At 60.5% G+C, this 14,859-nt stretch overlaps 1 gene segment (V, D, J or C); it reads right to left on the reverse strand.

The window, feature by feature from the left end:
• Window positions 1-726: 726 nt before the first annotated feature.
• LOC123584378 overlaps window positions 727-14,859 on the reverse strand; it is a 208,305-nt gene continuing 194,172 nt past the window's right edge. Inside the window, 3 exon segments of the C gene segment in view lie at window positions 727-1,169; window positions 2,073-2,405; window positions 2,611-2,916. Coding sequence covers window positions 775-1,169; window positions 2,073-2,405; window positions 2,611-2,916 — 1,034 coding nt within the window.

A 14,859-nucleotide genomic window follows, 5' to 3' on the forward strand; every position in this document is an offset into this window, starting at 1 on the left:
GCAGGGAGCAGGGGCTGCCTGGGAGGGTCTGTGGAACCGGGCCCTGAGCTGTGCCCGGGGAGCACACAGGCCAGGTGGGGAATCTTGGGCAGGGAACACACCCCCCCCCCCCTTGCCTTCGTGGACCCGGGTCTGGGCTGTGAGCTTCCTGCATCTAGACGTGTGTGCGTGCGCGTGAGTGTGAGCCTGGGGCATGTGTGTGCTGCCTACAGAGTCGTTTGGTGCAGGGTGGCTCCCTCGCTGGGTGCATCAGTGAGGCCGTCCCACAACCGTGTGCGTTTCACCACCCGTGGCGCGAGCCCCTAGGATCCTGCCCTCCCCTCTTTCCTGCCGTGGCCCCTGACGGTGACACCAGCCTCCTCACCGGCCACCTGCTCTCCTGCCTCCCTCTCGTCCCTCACAGCTGCCCCTAGAGGCATTTTCTGAGATCCGAGACCACGTCGCCTGCCCACTGAGGACTTGCGTGGTGCCCGCTGCTCAGGACCCACTGGGCTGTGCCCACCTCGCTGACTGTCGACCTCGGGTTTGGCTCCCAGCTTGCCTTGCCGTGCACCATGTGCTCACACACGCACACGCACACGCACACACGGGTGTGAAGGCCGAGCAAGGAAAGTGAGGCCCCAAAGGGTCAGGGTAGCAGTCGCCCTCCCCCCCTGCGGGCCCTGCCGTGCCCCGGCCGCAGACCCCGAATATGGACAGACAGGCAGCCTGAGGGAAGCGTGGGGCTGCTTTGGGCCAGTACGGAGTTTATTCAGGGAGGGGCAGGTGGGCAGTTCAGTAGCAGACGCCTTCCACATCCGACATGACCACAGACACGTTGACGTGGGTGGGTTTACCCGCCAGGCGGTCGATGGTCTTCTGGGTGAAGGCCAGGGGCAGGGCCTCGTGACCCACCATGCAGGAGAACTTCTCCCCCTGCTTCCAGTCCTCGGCCGACACTCGCAGCACGCTGGTCGTGGCGAAGGTGGGGACGCTCTGGTCGGGCTCCCGCAGGGGGCCCCAGGTCAGGTACTTCTCCCGGGACAGCTCCTGGGATCCTTGCAGCCATCGTACCAGCACGTCCTCGGGGCTGAAGCCTCGCACGAGGCACGTCAGCGACACCAGCTCATTGAGGGCCAGCTCTTCCGACGGCGGCGGCAGCAGGTGGACCTGGGGCCGGAAAGTGTTCTCTGGAGGGCAGAAAGCTGGGTTAAGGGTCTGGGCACCCCAAGCCTCAGTGTCCTTGGGAAAGTGTTCTCCGGAGGACAGAGAGCCGGGTGGGGGGTCTGGGCACCCCAAGCCTCAGTGTCCTCGGGAAAGTGTTCCCCGGAGGGCAGAGAGCCGGGTGGGGGCTCTGGGCACCCCAAGCCTCAGTGTCCTCGGGAAAGTGTTCCCCGCAGGGCAGAGAGCCGGGTGGGGGGTCTGGACACCCCAAGCCTCAGTGTCCTCGGGAAAGTGTTCCCCGCAGGGCAGAGAGCCGGGTGGGGGGTCTGGGCACCCCAAGCCTCAGTGTCCTCGGGAAAGTGTTCCCCGCAGGGCAGAGAGCCGGGTGGGGGGTCTGGGCACCCCAAGCCTCAGTGTCCTCGGGAAAGTGTTCTCCGGAGGACAGAGAGCCGGGTGGGGGGTCTGGACACCCCAAGCCTCAGTGTCCTCGGGAAAGTGTTCCCCGGAGGGCAGAGAGCCGGGTGGGGGGTCTGGGCACCCCAAGCCTCAGTGTCCTCGGGAAAGTGTTCCCCGGAGGACAGAGAGCCGGGTGGGGGGTCTGGGCACCCCAAGCCTCAGTGTCCTCGGGAAAGTGTTCCCCGGAGGACAGAGAGCCGGGTGGGGGGTCTGGGCACCCCAAGCCTCAGTGTCCTCGGGAAAGTGTTCCCCGGAGGACAGAGAGCCGGGTGGGGGGTCTGGGCACCCCAAGCCTCAGTGTCCTCGGGAAAGTGTTCCCCGCAGGGCAGAGAGCCGGGTGGGGGGTCTGGGCACCCCATGCCTCAGTGTCCTCTAGTAAAATGTGGGTGGGAGCCTCTAAGCCCAGGGGCTCGAGGGAGGAGGCAGGCCAAGGAGTTGCCCAACGGCACCTCACGGTCAGGGTCTGGGCCCACCTAGGACTTTGGAGATGGTGTCAGTTTTTGGCGTTTTGAGCTCGGGATGGGTGGCAGTGCAGGAGAAGTTCTCCCCGCGGTTCCATGGCTCAGCGCAGCCTGGAAGGACACTGGACACACTGTAGCAGCCGCAGGAGTCACGCTCTGGGGGCTTCTGGATGGCCTCCTTCCCCCCTGAGGGTGTCCAGGAGAACAGGGCACCCTTGGGGTTGTTCAGGCCGCTCAGTGTGCACGTGATGCTGGCATTGGAGCCCAGAAGCAGGTCCTCGAGGGCGGGCTTGTGTAGTGACAGGTGGGGTTCATTGCACGGGGAACACAGAGGAGGGGGTTCAACTGGAACGGGGGGGAAGGTTGAGCAGGTCAGTGAGCCCCTCTGCCCACCTCCTCTCCCCCTCCCTCCAGCTCCTTCCCGGGTGCCTGTCTCGGCCACTCGCTGGGAGCTGGGCCTGGCAGCCCACTCTCGTCCCAGGGGAGTTCCAGGTGGTGGGTCAGGGTGAGAATGCGGTGGCCCCCGCCCCGCCCCAGCCTGCCCTCTGACCTCTGCAGGGCACAGACACGGCCGGGCTGGTGCTGGAATAGTGCTCCACGCGGCATTGCAGGGACGTGCCATCGGGGCACTGGCTAGCCGGCAGGGTCATCTGGCTGCTCATGGTGTACAGGTTCCCGGAAGCAGACTTCACTGCGGGGAAGTTCCGGATGGACGCGCCTTCCTTGCTGGGGCTCCAAGTCACTTTCACGGGCTCCGGCGGGAAGAACCCTCGCACCAGGCAGGCAATGACCACTTGCCCGGCTGGGTCACTGGTCCTGAGGCTCAGCGGGAAGACACGGGGGCTGGTTTTGGACTCTGCAACACAGGACGCTCTGTGAGGCGGTGGGCCCGCATGCTGCCCGGACCCGTGACGGCCTCACAAGCCCGGGATGATGCCCGTTTCTCCTTTACACTGGAGGAATCTGGCACAGAGAGGGTTAGTGACAGCCCTGAGGTCATTCAGCTCACGTGCCATGGACCCGGGGTCGGAACCGGCTGCCTGGGTCCTCTTGCACTGTTTCCGAACGTGCTTGTCAGGGTTCTAGCACGAGGACCTGGACATGTTCCTGGGAGAAGGCCTCGGGCACAGGCCGCTCCCAGACGGGATTCGTGGTTATTGAACACGGCTCTCCCACTCACTGGCTGAGTCCGCACGTGCTGCTGGACTTTCAGCTTCCCATCTGTGCAGTGGGCACAGACATGCTCTCTGCTGGGCTTTGGGGACCATGACAGGTGGGCCCAGAGCGGGGGCACAGGCAGAGCAGTCCAGGCTTGAAGCGAGTCTGCACCAGGGCCTGTTGCCAGGTAAGAGGTGGCACAGGGCAGGAGACGAGGTCTGTTCCTCCGGGACCCCCTTCCCACCAACCAGTCAGGGTCCCCATCCACCCACCCACCCGCAGCCTCCAGACCAGTGACCGTTGACCTCTGTGGCCTATGAAGTTTTGGAGGTCAGAGGCCTAATTTCAACTCAGTCCTGGGATATCCCTGCTGGAAAAGTCAAGAACACAAGGCATGATCTGCTCATACAGGACCAATTTCCTTCAGGGACTGGTGAGGAGAGAGGGGACCATGGCTGCAAAGGAAGTAGCATGGCCCTCATGCATCCCCGAGGAACACAGGGGCCAGCCTGGCTGGAGACCAGATCTCTGGGGGCTGACACTAACCCGGACAACACCTTCCCTTGCACCCTAGCCCAGCCCAGTTCAGGCCAGCTCAGCCCAGGTCAGCCCAGGTCAGCCCAGCTAGGCCCAGCTCAGCCCAGGTCAGCTCAGTTCAACTCAGCTAAGCCCAGCTCAGCCCAGGTCAGCCCAGCCCAGCCCAGCCCAGCCCAGCTCAGTCCAGTTCAACTCAGCGCAGCTCAGCTCAGCTCAGCCCAGCCCAGCCCAGCTCAGCCCAGCTCAGCCCAGCCCAGGTCAGCCCAGCTCAGCTCAGCTCAGCCCAGCCCAGGTCAGCCCAGCTCAGCTCAGCTCAGCCCAGCCCAGCCCAGCTCAGCCCAGCTCAGCCCAGCTCAGCCCAGTTCAGCTCAGCTTAGCCCAGCTCAGCCCAGCTCAGCCCAGCTCAGCCCAGTTCAGCCTGGCTCAGCTCAGCCCAGTGCAACCCAGCTCAGCTCAGCTCAGCTCAGCCCAGGGCAAGCCAGCTGAGCTCAGCCCAGCCCAGCCCGGTTTAGCTCAGCCCAGTTCAGCCCAGCTCGGCCCAGGTCAGCTCAGTTCAGCCCAGTTCAGCCCAGCTCAGCCCAGGTCAGCTCAGTTCAACTCAGCTGAGCCCAGGTCAGCTCAGTTCAGCCCAGTTCAGTCCATCTCAGCCAAGTTCAGCCCAGTTCAGCCCAGTTCAACTCAGCTCAGCCCAGCTCAGCCCAGCTCGGCCCAGGTCAGCTCAGTTCCGCCCAGTTCAGCCCAGCCCAGCCCAGCTCAGCTCAGCCCAGCCCAGTTAAGCCCAGCTCAGCGCAGCTCAGCTTAGCCCAGCCCAGCTCAGCCCAGCTCAGTCCAGCTCAGCCCAGTTCAACTCAGCTGAGCTCAGCTGAGCCCAGCTCAGCTCAGTTCAGCCCAGTTCAACTCAGCTCAGCCCAGCTCAGCCCAGCTCGGCCCAGGTCAGCTCAGTTCAGCCCAGTTCAGCCCAGCCCAGCCCAGCTCAGCTCAGCCCAGCCCAGCTCAGCCCAGCTCAGCCCAGTTAAGCCCAGCTCAGCGCAGCTCAGCTTAGCCCAGCCCAGCTCAGCCCAGCTCAGTCCAGCTCAGCCCAGTTCAGCCTGGCTCAGCTCAGCCCAGTGCAATCCAGCTCAGCTCAGCTTAGCTCAGCCCAACCCAGCTCAGCCCAGGGCAAGCCAGCTAAGCTAAGCTCAGCCCAGCCCGGTTTAGCTCAGCCCAGTTCAGCCCAGCTCGGCCCAGGTCAGCTCAGTTCAGCCCAGTTCAGCCCAGCCCAGCCCAGCTCAGCTCAGCCCAGCTCAGCTCAGCCCAGTTAAGCCCAGTTCAGCCCAGCTCGGCCCAGGTCAGCTCAGTTCAGCCCAGTTCAGCCCAGCCCAGCCCAGCTCAGCTCAGCCCAGCTCAGCTCAGCCCAGTTAAGCCCAGTTCAGCCCAGCTCAGCCCAGCTCAGCTCAGCCCAGCCCAGCTCAGCCCAGCCCAGCCCAGCTCAGCTCAGCCCAGTTCAGCCCAGCTCGGCCCAGCTCAGCTCAGCTCAGCCCAGTTCAACTCAGCTCAGCTCAGCTTAGCCCAGCTTAGCCCAGCTCAGCCCAGCTCAGCCCAGCTCAGCCCAGTTCAGCCCAGTTCAGCCTGGCTCACCTCAGCCCAGCTCAGCCCAGCCCAGCCCAGCTCAGCTCAGCCCAGCCCAGCTCAGCCCAGTGCAACCCAGCTAAGCTCAGCCCAGCCTAGCTCAGCTCAGCCCAGCTCAGCTCAGCCCAGCTCAGCCCAGCTCAGCTCAGCTCAGCCCAGTTAAGCCCAGCTCAGCCCAGGTAAGCTCAGCCCAGCCCAGCCCAGCCCAGCTCAGTCCAGTTCAACTCAGCTCAGCCCAGCTCGGTTTAGCTCAACCTAGCCCAGCCCAGCCCAGCCCAGCTCAGCCCAGTTCAGCCCAGTTCATCCCAGCTCAGCCCAGTTCAACTCAGCCCAGCCCAGACCGGTTTAGCTCAACCTAGCCCAGCTCAGCTCAGCCCAGCCCAGCTCAGCTCAGCTCAGCCCAGCCCAGCCCAGCTCAGCCCAGCTCAGCCCAGTTCAACTCAGCTCAGCCCAGCCTGGTTTAGCTCAACCTAGCCCAGCCCAGCCCAGCCCAGCTCAGCCCAGTTCAGCCCAGTTTAACTCAGCTCAGCTCAGCCCAGTTCAGCCCTGGTCAGTTCAGCCCAGTTCAGCCCAGCCCAGATCAGCCCAGTCCAGCCCAGCTCAGCCCAGGTCAGCTCAGTTCAGCCCAGTTCAGCCCAGCCCAGCTCAGCCCAGGTCAGCTCAGCTCAGCCCAGTTCAGCCCAGCCCAGCTCAGCCCAGCTCAGCCCAGCCCAGCTCAGCCCCGTTCAACTCAGCTCAGCCCAGCTCAGCCCAGGTCAGCTCAGTTCAGCCCAGTTCAACTCAGCTCAGCCCATTCCAGCCCAGTTCAGCCTAGTTCAGCCCAGCCAAGCCCAGCTCAGTTCAGCCCAGTTCAGTCCAGAACAGACCAGCTCAGCCCCGTTCAGTCCAGAACAGACCAGCTCAGCCTAGTTCAGCCCAGTGCAGCCCAGTGCAGCCCAGCCCAGCCCAGTTCAGCCCAGTTCAGTCCAGAACAGCCCAGTTCAGCCCAGCCCAGCCCAGAACAGTTCAGCCCAGCCCAGCCCACATTCACCTAGCTAGCTGCCTGTTACAGCTCGGCCCTGTGATCTGGGGCGTCATGCCGACCCTCCTTTCTCCATCTGCTCTCTGTCCTGGTGCCCGTTCTCCATCCTCTAGGGCACAGCAGCGTTCAGGACGGGCTCACTGAAGAGAGGAGGCCTGAGCCGCACCTGGACCCACATGGTCAAGGCTGCTGGAGGGTCCACTGCATCTGAGAGGCTCAGGCTTCCCTCAGCCAGGTGGCCCAGGGCCGTACGTCCATCTGCCTCCCCAGAGCATTGAAGTTGAGGATGAGGCCTGGGCCTCCTGCATTCCCACCTGATGGCCGCAGGGTCTCAGCAGCCACCTGCCCTCCTCTGGGCCATTAGTGTTGTCGGTGGGCTGCGTGACTGTGTCTGGCCCACAGATGGGGTCACTTGCCCACTTCCTGTCCCACCAGTGGTGGCTGCTCGCCTCCACGTCATGTCTGGTCTGTGGTCTGGCTGTGGTGGAGCCAGGTGTGTGCGGCCTGGCCGGTACGACCCCCGGGAGGCTGACTCTGGCCTGGGGTCATGTGGGTGCAAAGTCGGGTGCCCTGGTGGGGTCACGGCTCCATGTGGCTGGCTGGGGGCTGAGAGGCCAGGAGGCAAAGGCTGCAATAGACACAGGGAGGGCTCAGGGACACTGGGGTAGAGATGGTCTCAGAAGTGGAGGTGGACTGAAGGCCTGCAGGGGTGGGGCCTGGAGGGACAGGGCTTTCCCAGAGTAACCCCTGGCAAGCCAGCAGGCCTCGGCAGACCTTCTGGCCACGGGGGAGGGTATGAGCGTGAAGAGCCACTCCAGCCTGGCTGTGATTGTGGCCACCCTTCCTCGAACAGCCCTCAAACAGCTGGGGCCCCAGGGTATGGCTGGGGTGAGGGCATGGGGGCTGTCCCTGTCTGGGAGCCTGGAGTTCTGTGGGTAGGGCCAGCTCCCCAGCCCACCCTCCAGAGCCAGGGCTCTCCTGCCGCTGTCTGAGCTCCCGAGTTGCCTCTTCTGTGCGTCCTGACTGGCCCTCCCTGGTGCAGGTTGGGCCCAGCTTGTGTCTGTGCCCGTTTGATCATTCACTTCTTCATGCACAGAAGGTTCTGGAGCCACACACAGGAACCAATGGTCCACTCCCAGGAAGGACACCACCAGGGGGAGTGGCAGCAAGCTTCAGGCTCGATGGAGATGTCTGCCAATGTTTTTTTCCCCCTGGTGGGCTCTGATGGCCCAAGGAAGGGGGAGTCAGGGCAGGCCCAAGGAAGGGGGAGTCAGGGCAGGCCAGGAGGAGCCCAGGATGGCACAGACACACAGCGGCCTGGCTCCAGGGAGCTCTGGGGGTTTCGTTATGAACCCCAGGATCCCCCAGAATCACCCATAAGGAATAATTCATCCCGCCAGCCCTGCATACCCTTGTGAGCAGGGGACTGTCCCTGAGGCAGGTGCCCGTGAGTCCCTGGACTCTGCACCCCCTGAGGGTCCAAAGCACTGGGGTTCCCCCCCGAGCAGCCCCTGCCCCAGAGAGCAGGGGAAGTGAGAGACGGGTCGGGCAGACTCGGTGGGCCACCTTCTCCTTCAGCCTCCCTGCTCCTCAACTTGGGCACCCACACGTGGGCAGCATGCACACAGACAACCTGGGACGCAGGGCAGAAGAGGAGGTGCCCCTGGACCTGAGATGCGACATCAGGGTCTCGTCCATCCGTGGGTGGAAGGACCTGGACTCAGGAAAGAGGTCTGAAATGCACTCTGTGAAGACTGACCAAGCACCTGCCACGTGTCAGGGGCTGTGCCCAGCGCGAGGGTCCTACTGGGGGTGGAAAGAGCCAGGGAATACTCCTTGGGCTTTTTTTAATTATGTGTTTATTTTTTAAATATGAAATTTACTGTCAAATCGGTTTCCATACAACACCCAGTGTTCCTCCCAACTGGTGCCCTCCTCCATGCCCGTCACCCGCCCTCCCCTCCCTCCCACCCCCCATCAACCCTCAGTTTGTTCTCAGTTTTTAAGAGTCTCTTATGCTTTGGCTCCCTCCCTCTCTAACCACTTTTTCCCTTCCCCTCCCGCATGGTCTTCTGTTAAGTGTCTCAGGATCCACATGAGAGTGAAAACATATGGTATCTGCCTTTCTCTGTATGACTTATTTCACTCAGCATCACACTCTCCAGTTCCATCCACGTTGCTACAGAAGGCCATATTTCATTCTTTCTCATTGCCACGTAGTACTCCATTGTGTATATAAACCACAATTTCTTTCTCTGTTCATCAGTGGATGGACACTTAGGCTCTTTCCATAATTTGGCTATTGTTGAAAGTGCTGCTGTAAACATTGGGGTACAAGTGCGCCTATGCGTCAGCACTCCTGTATCCCTTGGGTAAATTCCTAGCAGTGCTATTGCTGGGTCATAGGGTAGATCTATTTTTAATTTTTTGAGGAACCTCCACACTGCTTTCCAGAGCGGCTGCACCAGTTTGCATTCCCACCAACAGTGCCAGAGGGTTCCCGTTTCTCCACATCCTCGCCAGCATCTATAGTCTCCCGATTTGTTCATTTTAGCCACTCTGGCGTGAGGTGATATCTGAGTGTGGTTTTGATTTGTATTTCCCTGATGAGGAGCAACATTGAGCATCTTTTCATGTGCCTGTTGGCCACCTGGATGTCTTCTTTAGAGAAGTGTCTATTCACGTTTTCTGCCCATTTCTTCATTGGATTATTTATTTTTCAGGTGTGGGGTTTGGTGAGTCCTTTATAGATTTTGGATACTAGCCTCCTTGGGCTTTTCTTGAAGGAGGAGGGACTTCCTCTTGGCTGAGGCCTGCTGGCTGGGCATCTGAGCATCCCGTGGCTGCTGTGACCAAGGACCACGGACTGAGGGTCTTCAAACAACATTCCTGTCTCTTCCAGCTCCTGGGGCCCCAAGCACCCCTGGGGTTGTGGCTGTGTCCTTCCGTCTCTGCTTCCGTTCTTCACGTGGCTTCTCTGCGTCTGTCTCTGCATCTGTCTCTCCTCTTCTGCCTCTTGTAAAGTCACCTGCCATCAGGTTTGGGGTCTGGACGATCTCATCTTAAGGTCCTTAACTTTAATCACATCTGCAAAGACCCTTTTCCCAAAGTCACATTCACAGGTTCCAGGGATTAGGCCGTGGGCATAGCTTTGGGGGGCCACTGTTCAGCCTGCTGTGGTGGATTCATAAGAGAAGGAAAGAAGGAGGGACAGAGGGGACCCTGAGAATGCAGCCTCTTACTGCTGGCACGATCCTCTCCTACCCTGCTCTCAGACTGTGCTCCCAGTGTGACTGGCCTCTGCAGGCCTCTCTTGACTGGTGACCAGCACTCTGTCCTCCCAAGCTTGGGGGACACGCATTCTGCCCATGAGCACTGGGGGCCCGTGTGAGCCGAGCCCTTGTTGTCCTCGTTCTGGGGTCTATAGGGTGGGTCTCAGGATCTGGGCCACAAGTCAGAGAAAGAAGACAGCTCTGCCCTCAGGGGGCCTCCAGCCCAGGAGGTGGGAGGAAGGACCTAGGCTGTGGCATGTGAGAAACTTGCAGGTGAGGGTGGGTCTTGGTGCAAAATAGCAGAACTTTCTTAAAATTTTACTCTATCATCATCTATCAGTTTACCTATCATCTATCTGTCTATCAATCTATCATCTGTCTGCCTATCTACCTACCTACCTATCTATACCAGCCTATTTATCATCATCATCATCATCATCTATCAGTCTATCATCTATCTGTCAACTATCATCTATCAATCATCTATCTACCTACCTTATCTATCTATCTATCTATCTATCTATACCAGCCTATCTATCTACCATCATCTATCAGTCTATCATCTATCTACCTATCGTCTATCTACCCACCTTTATCTATCTATCTATCTATCTATCTATCTATCTATCTTTCTATCTATCTATAATCTATCTGTAATTTTGCATGCTATCCCAGTGCCATGGCCTCGGTATTTCCTCCCACACTTGGTGTGGCCTCTACTGCATCCTGGAACCTGCATATAAAATACAGGGCACGTACCACCCTGCACCCCTTTTATACAATTTTATTTTTTATTTTTTATTTTTTTTTTATAAATGAAACCAATTTTTTTTTAACGTTTATTTATTTTTGAGACAGAGAGAGACAGAGCCATGAACGGGGGAGGGTCAGAGAGAGAGAGGGAGACCCAGAATCTGAAACAGGCTCCAGGCTCTGAGCTGTCAGCACAGAGCCCGACGCGGGGCTTGAACTCACGAACCGCGAGATCATGACCTGAGCCGAAGTCGGACGCTTAACCGACTGAGCCACCCAGGCGCCCCCCTTTTATACAATTTTAGAGAAAAAGGAGAAAGGATTTACTGGAGCCCACGTGAGGCAGCTGCTGGGACCCACACTCGCTCCAGAAGCAACCTTTAGTGTGGGGGTTTCTCACATGAAGAGCTACAGATACTCATGACGAACATTCCAGAAAGTCACAGACTCATGTCCTGTTTTCAGTACGTGCAAGGCTGCGGGCTCCAACCTTATGGGAACATGGGGAGGTCTTACTCTTATCTTCCTGTTTGCAATGTTTCCTGCAGGTTATTTGCCGCTGAAGCAGATGTATGGCATGTGCTCAGGGCAGAGAAGGAGCCCCTGCTGGGAAGTCTGGTCATGTTGTTCTGGCCTTGGTCAAAGTAGAGCCTTCCTGGGCACTCAGGAAGAGCCTTAAAGCTGAATATCTCCTGTATTTTATCAGTGTGGGGCCTGGTTTCCTGGGACTGTGTGTGTCTGCATGTGAGTGTCTGGTGGGCTGTGGTGTGGCCTTGACCTGTTTTAGCCCCCATCCCCGGCTTCCCTGATGTTCCATTTAGACCAAATCCTCTGTGTCTCTGAACGAACCTCAGAGTTGCCCAATCCTGGGTTTCCTGCCCCCAGGCTGCACACTTGCTGTCCCTCATTTCCATTCCTGGTTTGTGTCAGAGCCCGTGGGACATGGGACAGGGATGGGAGGCTTTCTGTGGAAGGCCACCTCCACGAGCAGAATCTCTTTTTCCAGAGGGTCTGGGCATTCGGGTGCTGGGAATGCGGCCATGGGCCCTGAGCGATGGTCCTAACAAATCACACCCCCTCAGACAGGGCTGAGAGGGCTGTGCCCCTCTGGCTTCCTCCTTAGTGTAACTTCTGTAGTTATTGAAACATTGTCTTCTCATTGGCCCTTTGGTTTTTCCTCTCTGTGAAGGATCCACTGCTCACTTTCTTTCCTTTTATTGGTTCCCAAACATTTTGTATATAAAGGAATCCTACTTTTCATTGTGTGTGTTCACGTATTCTCCCCCAATTTCCAGTGGACTTCATAGAGACCCTTGTGGGAAGGTCTCTCCACCCAGGGAAACCACCTCTTTATTCTCAGGAGCGGGGCACAGCCTCATGCCCACCACTGTCCTTGGTCAGCTGGCTGTCTCACCGGCATCTTGGCTCCTGCCTTCCAGGCTCATCAGGTTTCTTCTCGAAGATGGCGGTGGCCAGCCCCAGACAGCTCGTTTGCTTTTGTGTCTCGCTCAGCTCACTGGGACATCCAGGCTGGCTGGTGGGATGGGGGCCGAGGATTGGCCTGTCTGTGTGCGCTCAGTGGGTGGACAGATTGGGGTGGGTGACTGGTGGTGTCTGGAGGGGCTCTGACCTTGGTGATTGCGCTGCTGTGTTCCTGTGGCCTTCTGCACAGACAGAGAGGTAGCTACTGCGAGTTTGTCACGGGCAGACTGTTGCGTTCACATTAGCATGGGAAGGGGCAGTGAGTCTTGACGTCGGCAGAGCGGGCGTGATGGGGACCGAGCTGGGGTGTCTGGGGCGTCAGAGGGATTCTTGCAGGGAGCCGCTGGCTGGCCACCTGGGCCTTCAGGCCCAGAACTGCCCCCTGCCCGTTCTCTCTGGCCCCTTGTCTACATCCTTGGGCAGACCTGCCTCCCACCATCCCCGCAGGACAGCAGGCACCTCTTCCAAAAAGTGTTCAGGTGACAGGGATTTGGAAGAAGGCACTTTACTAAGAAACTCAAAATGAAGTTAACAGGGCAAGAGGGTTGCCAAGCCAGGAGTGAGAGGTCACATGGGGCCTGGGTGGACAGGGTGGGAGCTGCTGGCCCAGGACCCGTGGGCAGTTCCTTCTGCTGCCAGACCCCTCCTCCCACCGGGAGCCCTGCCCGCAGACCTGCATTCTGCAGGGGCAGGTGCTGCGCGTGGCCGGCGGGAAGGCTGGGCCCAGGGGCAGGCACTTGGACCCGGTGGCAGGGAGGTCAGGCTGAGTCTGGGCTTGGGCTCCGAGTCTTTTTTGGCTCAGAACTCAGCGGTGGGCGGGGCCACGGGCTTCCCCCTCAGCGTGCTTTGGGGGTTGTTTGGTCAGAACAGGAGTGGCCCTGACTCCAGGTCACTTTGTCGAGGGACCGATGACCTTCTGCGGCTTGTCCCAAAGTGGGAGGGGTAGGGGCTGTGATTGGCAGGTCCCATCGGTGCCTTGGACCTTGGGGCTGAGCTGGAACCTTCTGGATGCCTGTGTGCTGCGCTTCCCCGCCCCCCCCCCCCCCCCCAAGGCAGGCAGACTGCCTCAGACATGGGGAGGGGGAGGGGGAGGGGGAAGCGAGCCCTCGTTGCTCTGGCTCCCGGCTACTTCGCCGCCTGTACGTTTGCGTAGTCCTGGAAAGTCTGCGGCTTCTGCAGGACGGTGGCAAGTACCGACTTGACCTGGGGGAGGGCGCGCATGAGGACAGCGTGAGGGAGCAGGCCTCCCCCCACCTCGTCCCGCCCCCTCCCTGGCACAGGGACCTCTGTGCTCCCACCTTGAAGAGGGTGATGGCGGCTCCGTAGCTCACGCTGAGCAGGAAGAGGGTGATGAAGACCAGCAGGCTGGTCCACAGCTCGTCCAGCTCGTAGCTCTCAGCGGCGTCCGCACACAGGTCCTGGAGCTCCAGCTCTGCAGGCACCGGCCAGTCAGCCTTCCCGGCCCAGCCTCTGCACGTGCCGGGGGGGGCGGAGCCATGGCAGGCCCGGCCCCCCGAGGAGGCGGACACAAGACCCACGCCCAGCCTCCGCACGTGCCGGGGGGCGGGACCATGGCAGGCCCATCCCTCCTCCCCCCTCCCCCACCTGCCCCAGGAGGGGGACACAGTACGGAAGCCTTGGCCGGGGCTGCTGCTGGTGTGCCGGTGGCTGGAAGGCAGACCGCCTTGTCCCGCCTGCTCTGCAGCTGCCCCTCTGGGGCGGGGGGGCGGAAGCCCCCCAAGTTGGCCAGTGGCTGTGTGGGAGTGGCCTTCCCTCCCTTGACTCCTACCCCCAGCAGCTCCGTTGCCCACTGCATGGCCTGCGGCCACCCGCCAGGCCTCCCAAGCCCCGTCCCCACTGGGCTTCGCCAGTGCTGGCCCACGAGGACCTTTCTGAACTGTACACGGATGGCCACCTGCCCCAAGCCCTGAGGGGTCTGAGCTCTGTAGCCCAGCTCACAGGACCTGGGGTAGCCCCAGGAGTCAATGAAGCTGGTGCTTTAAGGGGCTGGCTTGGTGCTGTGGACTTTGTTCAGGCCTGAGGGTGCCCAGAGCTGCTACCTGGTCCTACACTGGGCCCAGTCTCCCGGCTCCTCCTGCCCTGGCCCCACTCTCCCCTGACAGGCTCTGCAGAGTGAGGCTGTTGTGCATGGCCCTCAGGCTCCCGTGTGCACTGCACAAGCCAGTGCTTAGGGCTTGTGTCAGCAGCGTGTGGGCCAGATGGATATGGTGGGTACTTGTGTGTGTGTGAGCATGACGGGAGCAGGGGGTCTAGGGCTGTATGGGCTTAGACCCTGGCTCTGACCCCCTCGGCCTCTAGCCCTGGGATAGGGCCAGCAGCCTGTTCTGGGACGTGGTCCAGCGGGAGCGGGGGACACAGCCCACACTGTAGGTGTGCGCGTGTCCGTGTGTCAGTGTGTGTGTTCGTCCACGGGGTGCAGCTGACGGAGGGGCTGGACTGAGGAGGCCCGGGCCACGAGAGGAGTTTGGGGTGGGAGGCCTCTCCACATCCACGTTGGATCCAGTGGTCCAGGTATGACAGAGAAGGGCTTGGGTGCGGCCCGGGCGAGAGAGCAGACCGTGGGAGGCCACGTGTCAGCATGTGGGACACGTCCGCCACGTGGGGTGCCTGTGGCTGGTGGTGATGTTGGAGCTGCTGTGGACTCGCTGTGAGGCTCACGGGAACGTGCCTGCGAGTCTGGGTGGGTGCATCCCCGGCATGGATCCAGGGTGGAGTGAGGCTGAGAGGCAACATGGGGCACTCGTGTTGACCCTGGCCTGTCGTGACTGTGTGTGCAGGTAGGGCAGGGGCGGTTAGAGGTCGGGTGTGCCAGCGGTCTGGGCCCTGGTTCTCGTGTGTGAGGAGGTGGCAGAGAAGGGGCTGTTCTGAGTGTAGGTACCTGAGTGGGGGTTTGACTTGGCCCATTTCTCCATCAAAGGGCCTGTGTGTGTGCAGCTGGCCTGGGGAT

Source organism: Leopardus geoffroyi, chromosome B3 (genome assembly GCF_018350155.1).
Source record: "Leopardus geoffroyi isolate Oge1 chromosome B3, O.geoffroyi_Oge1_pat1.0, whole genome shotgun sequence".
Taxonomy (NCBI): domain Eukaryota; kingdom Metazoa; phylum Chordata; class Mammalia; order Carnivora; family Felidae; genus Leopardus; species Leopardus geoffroyi.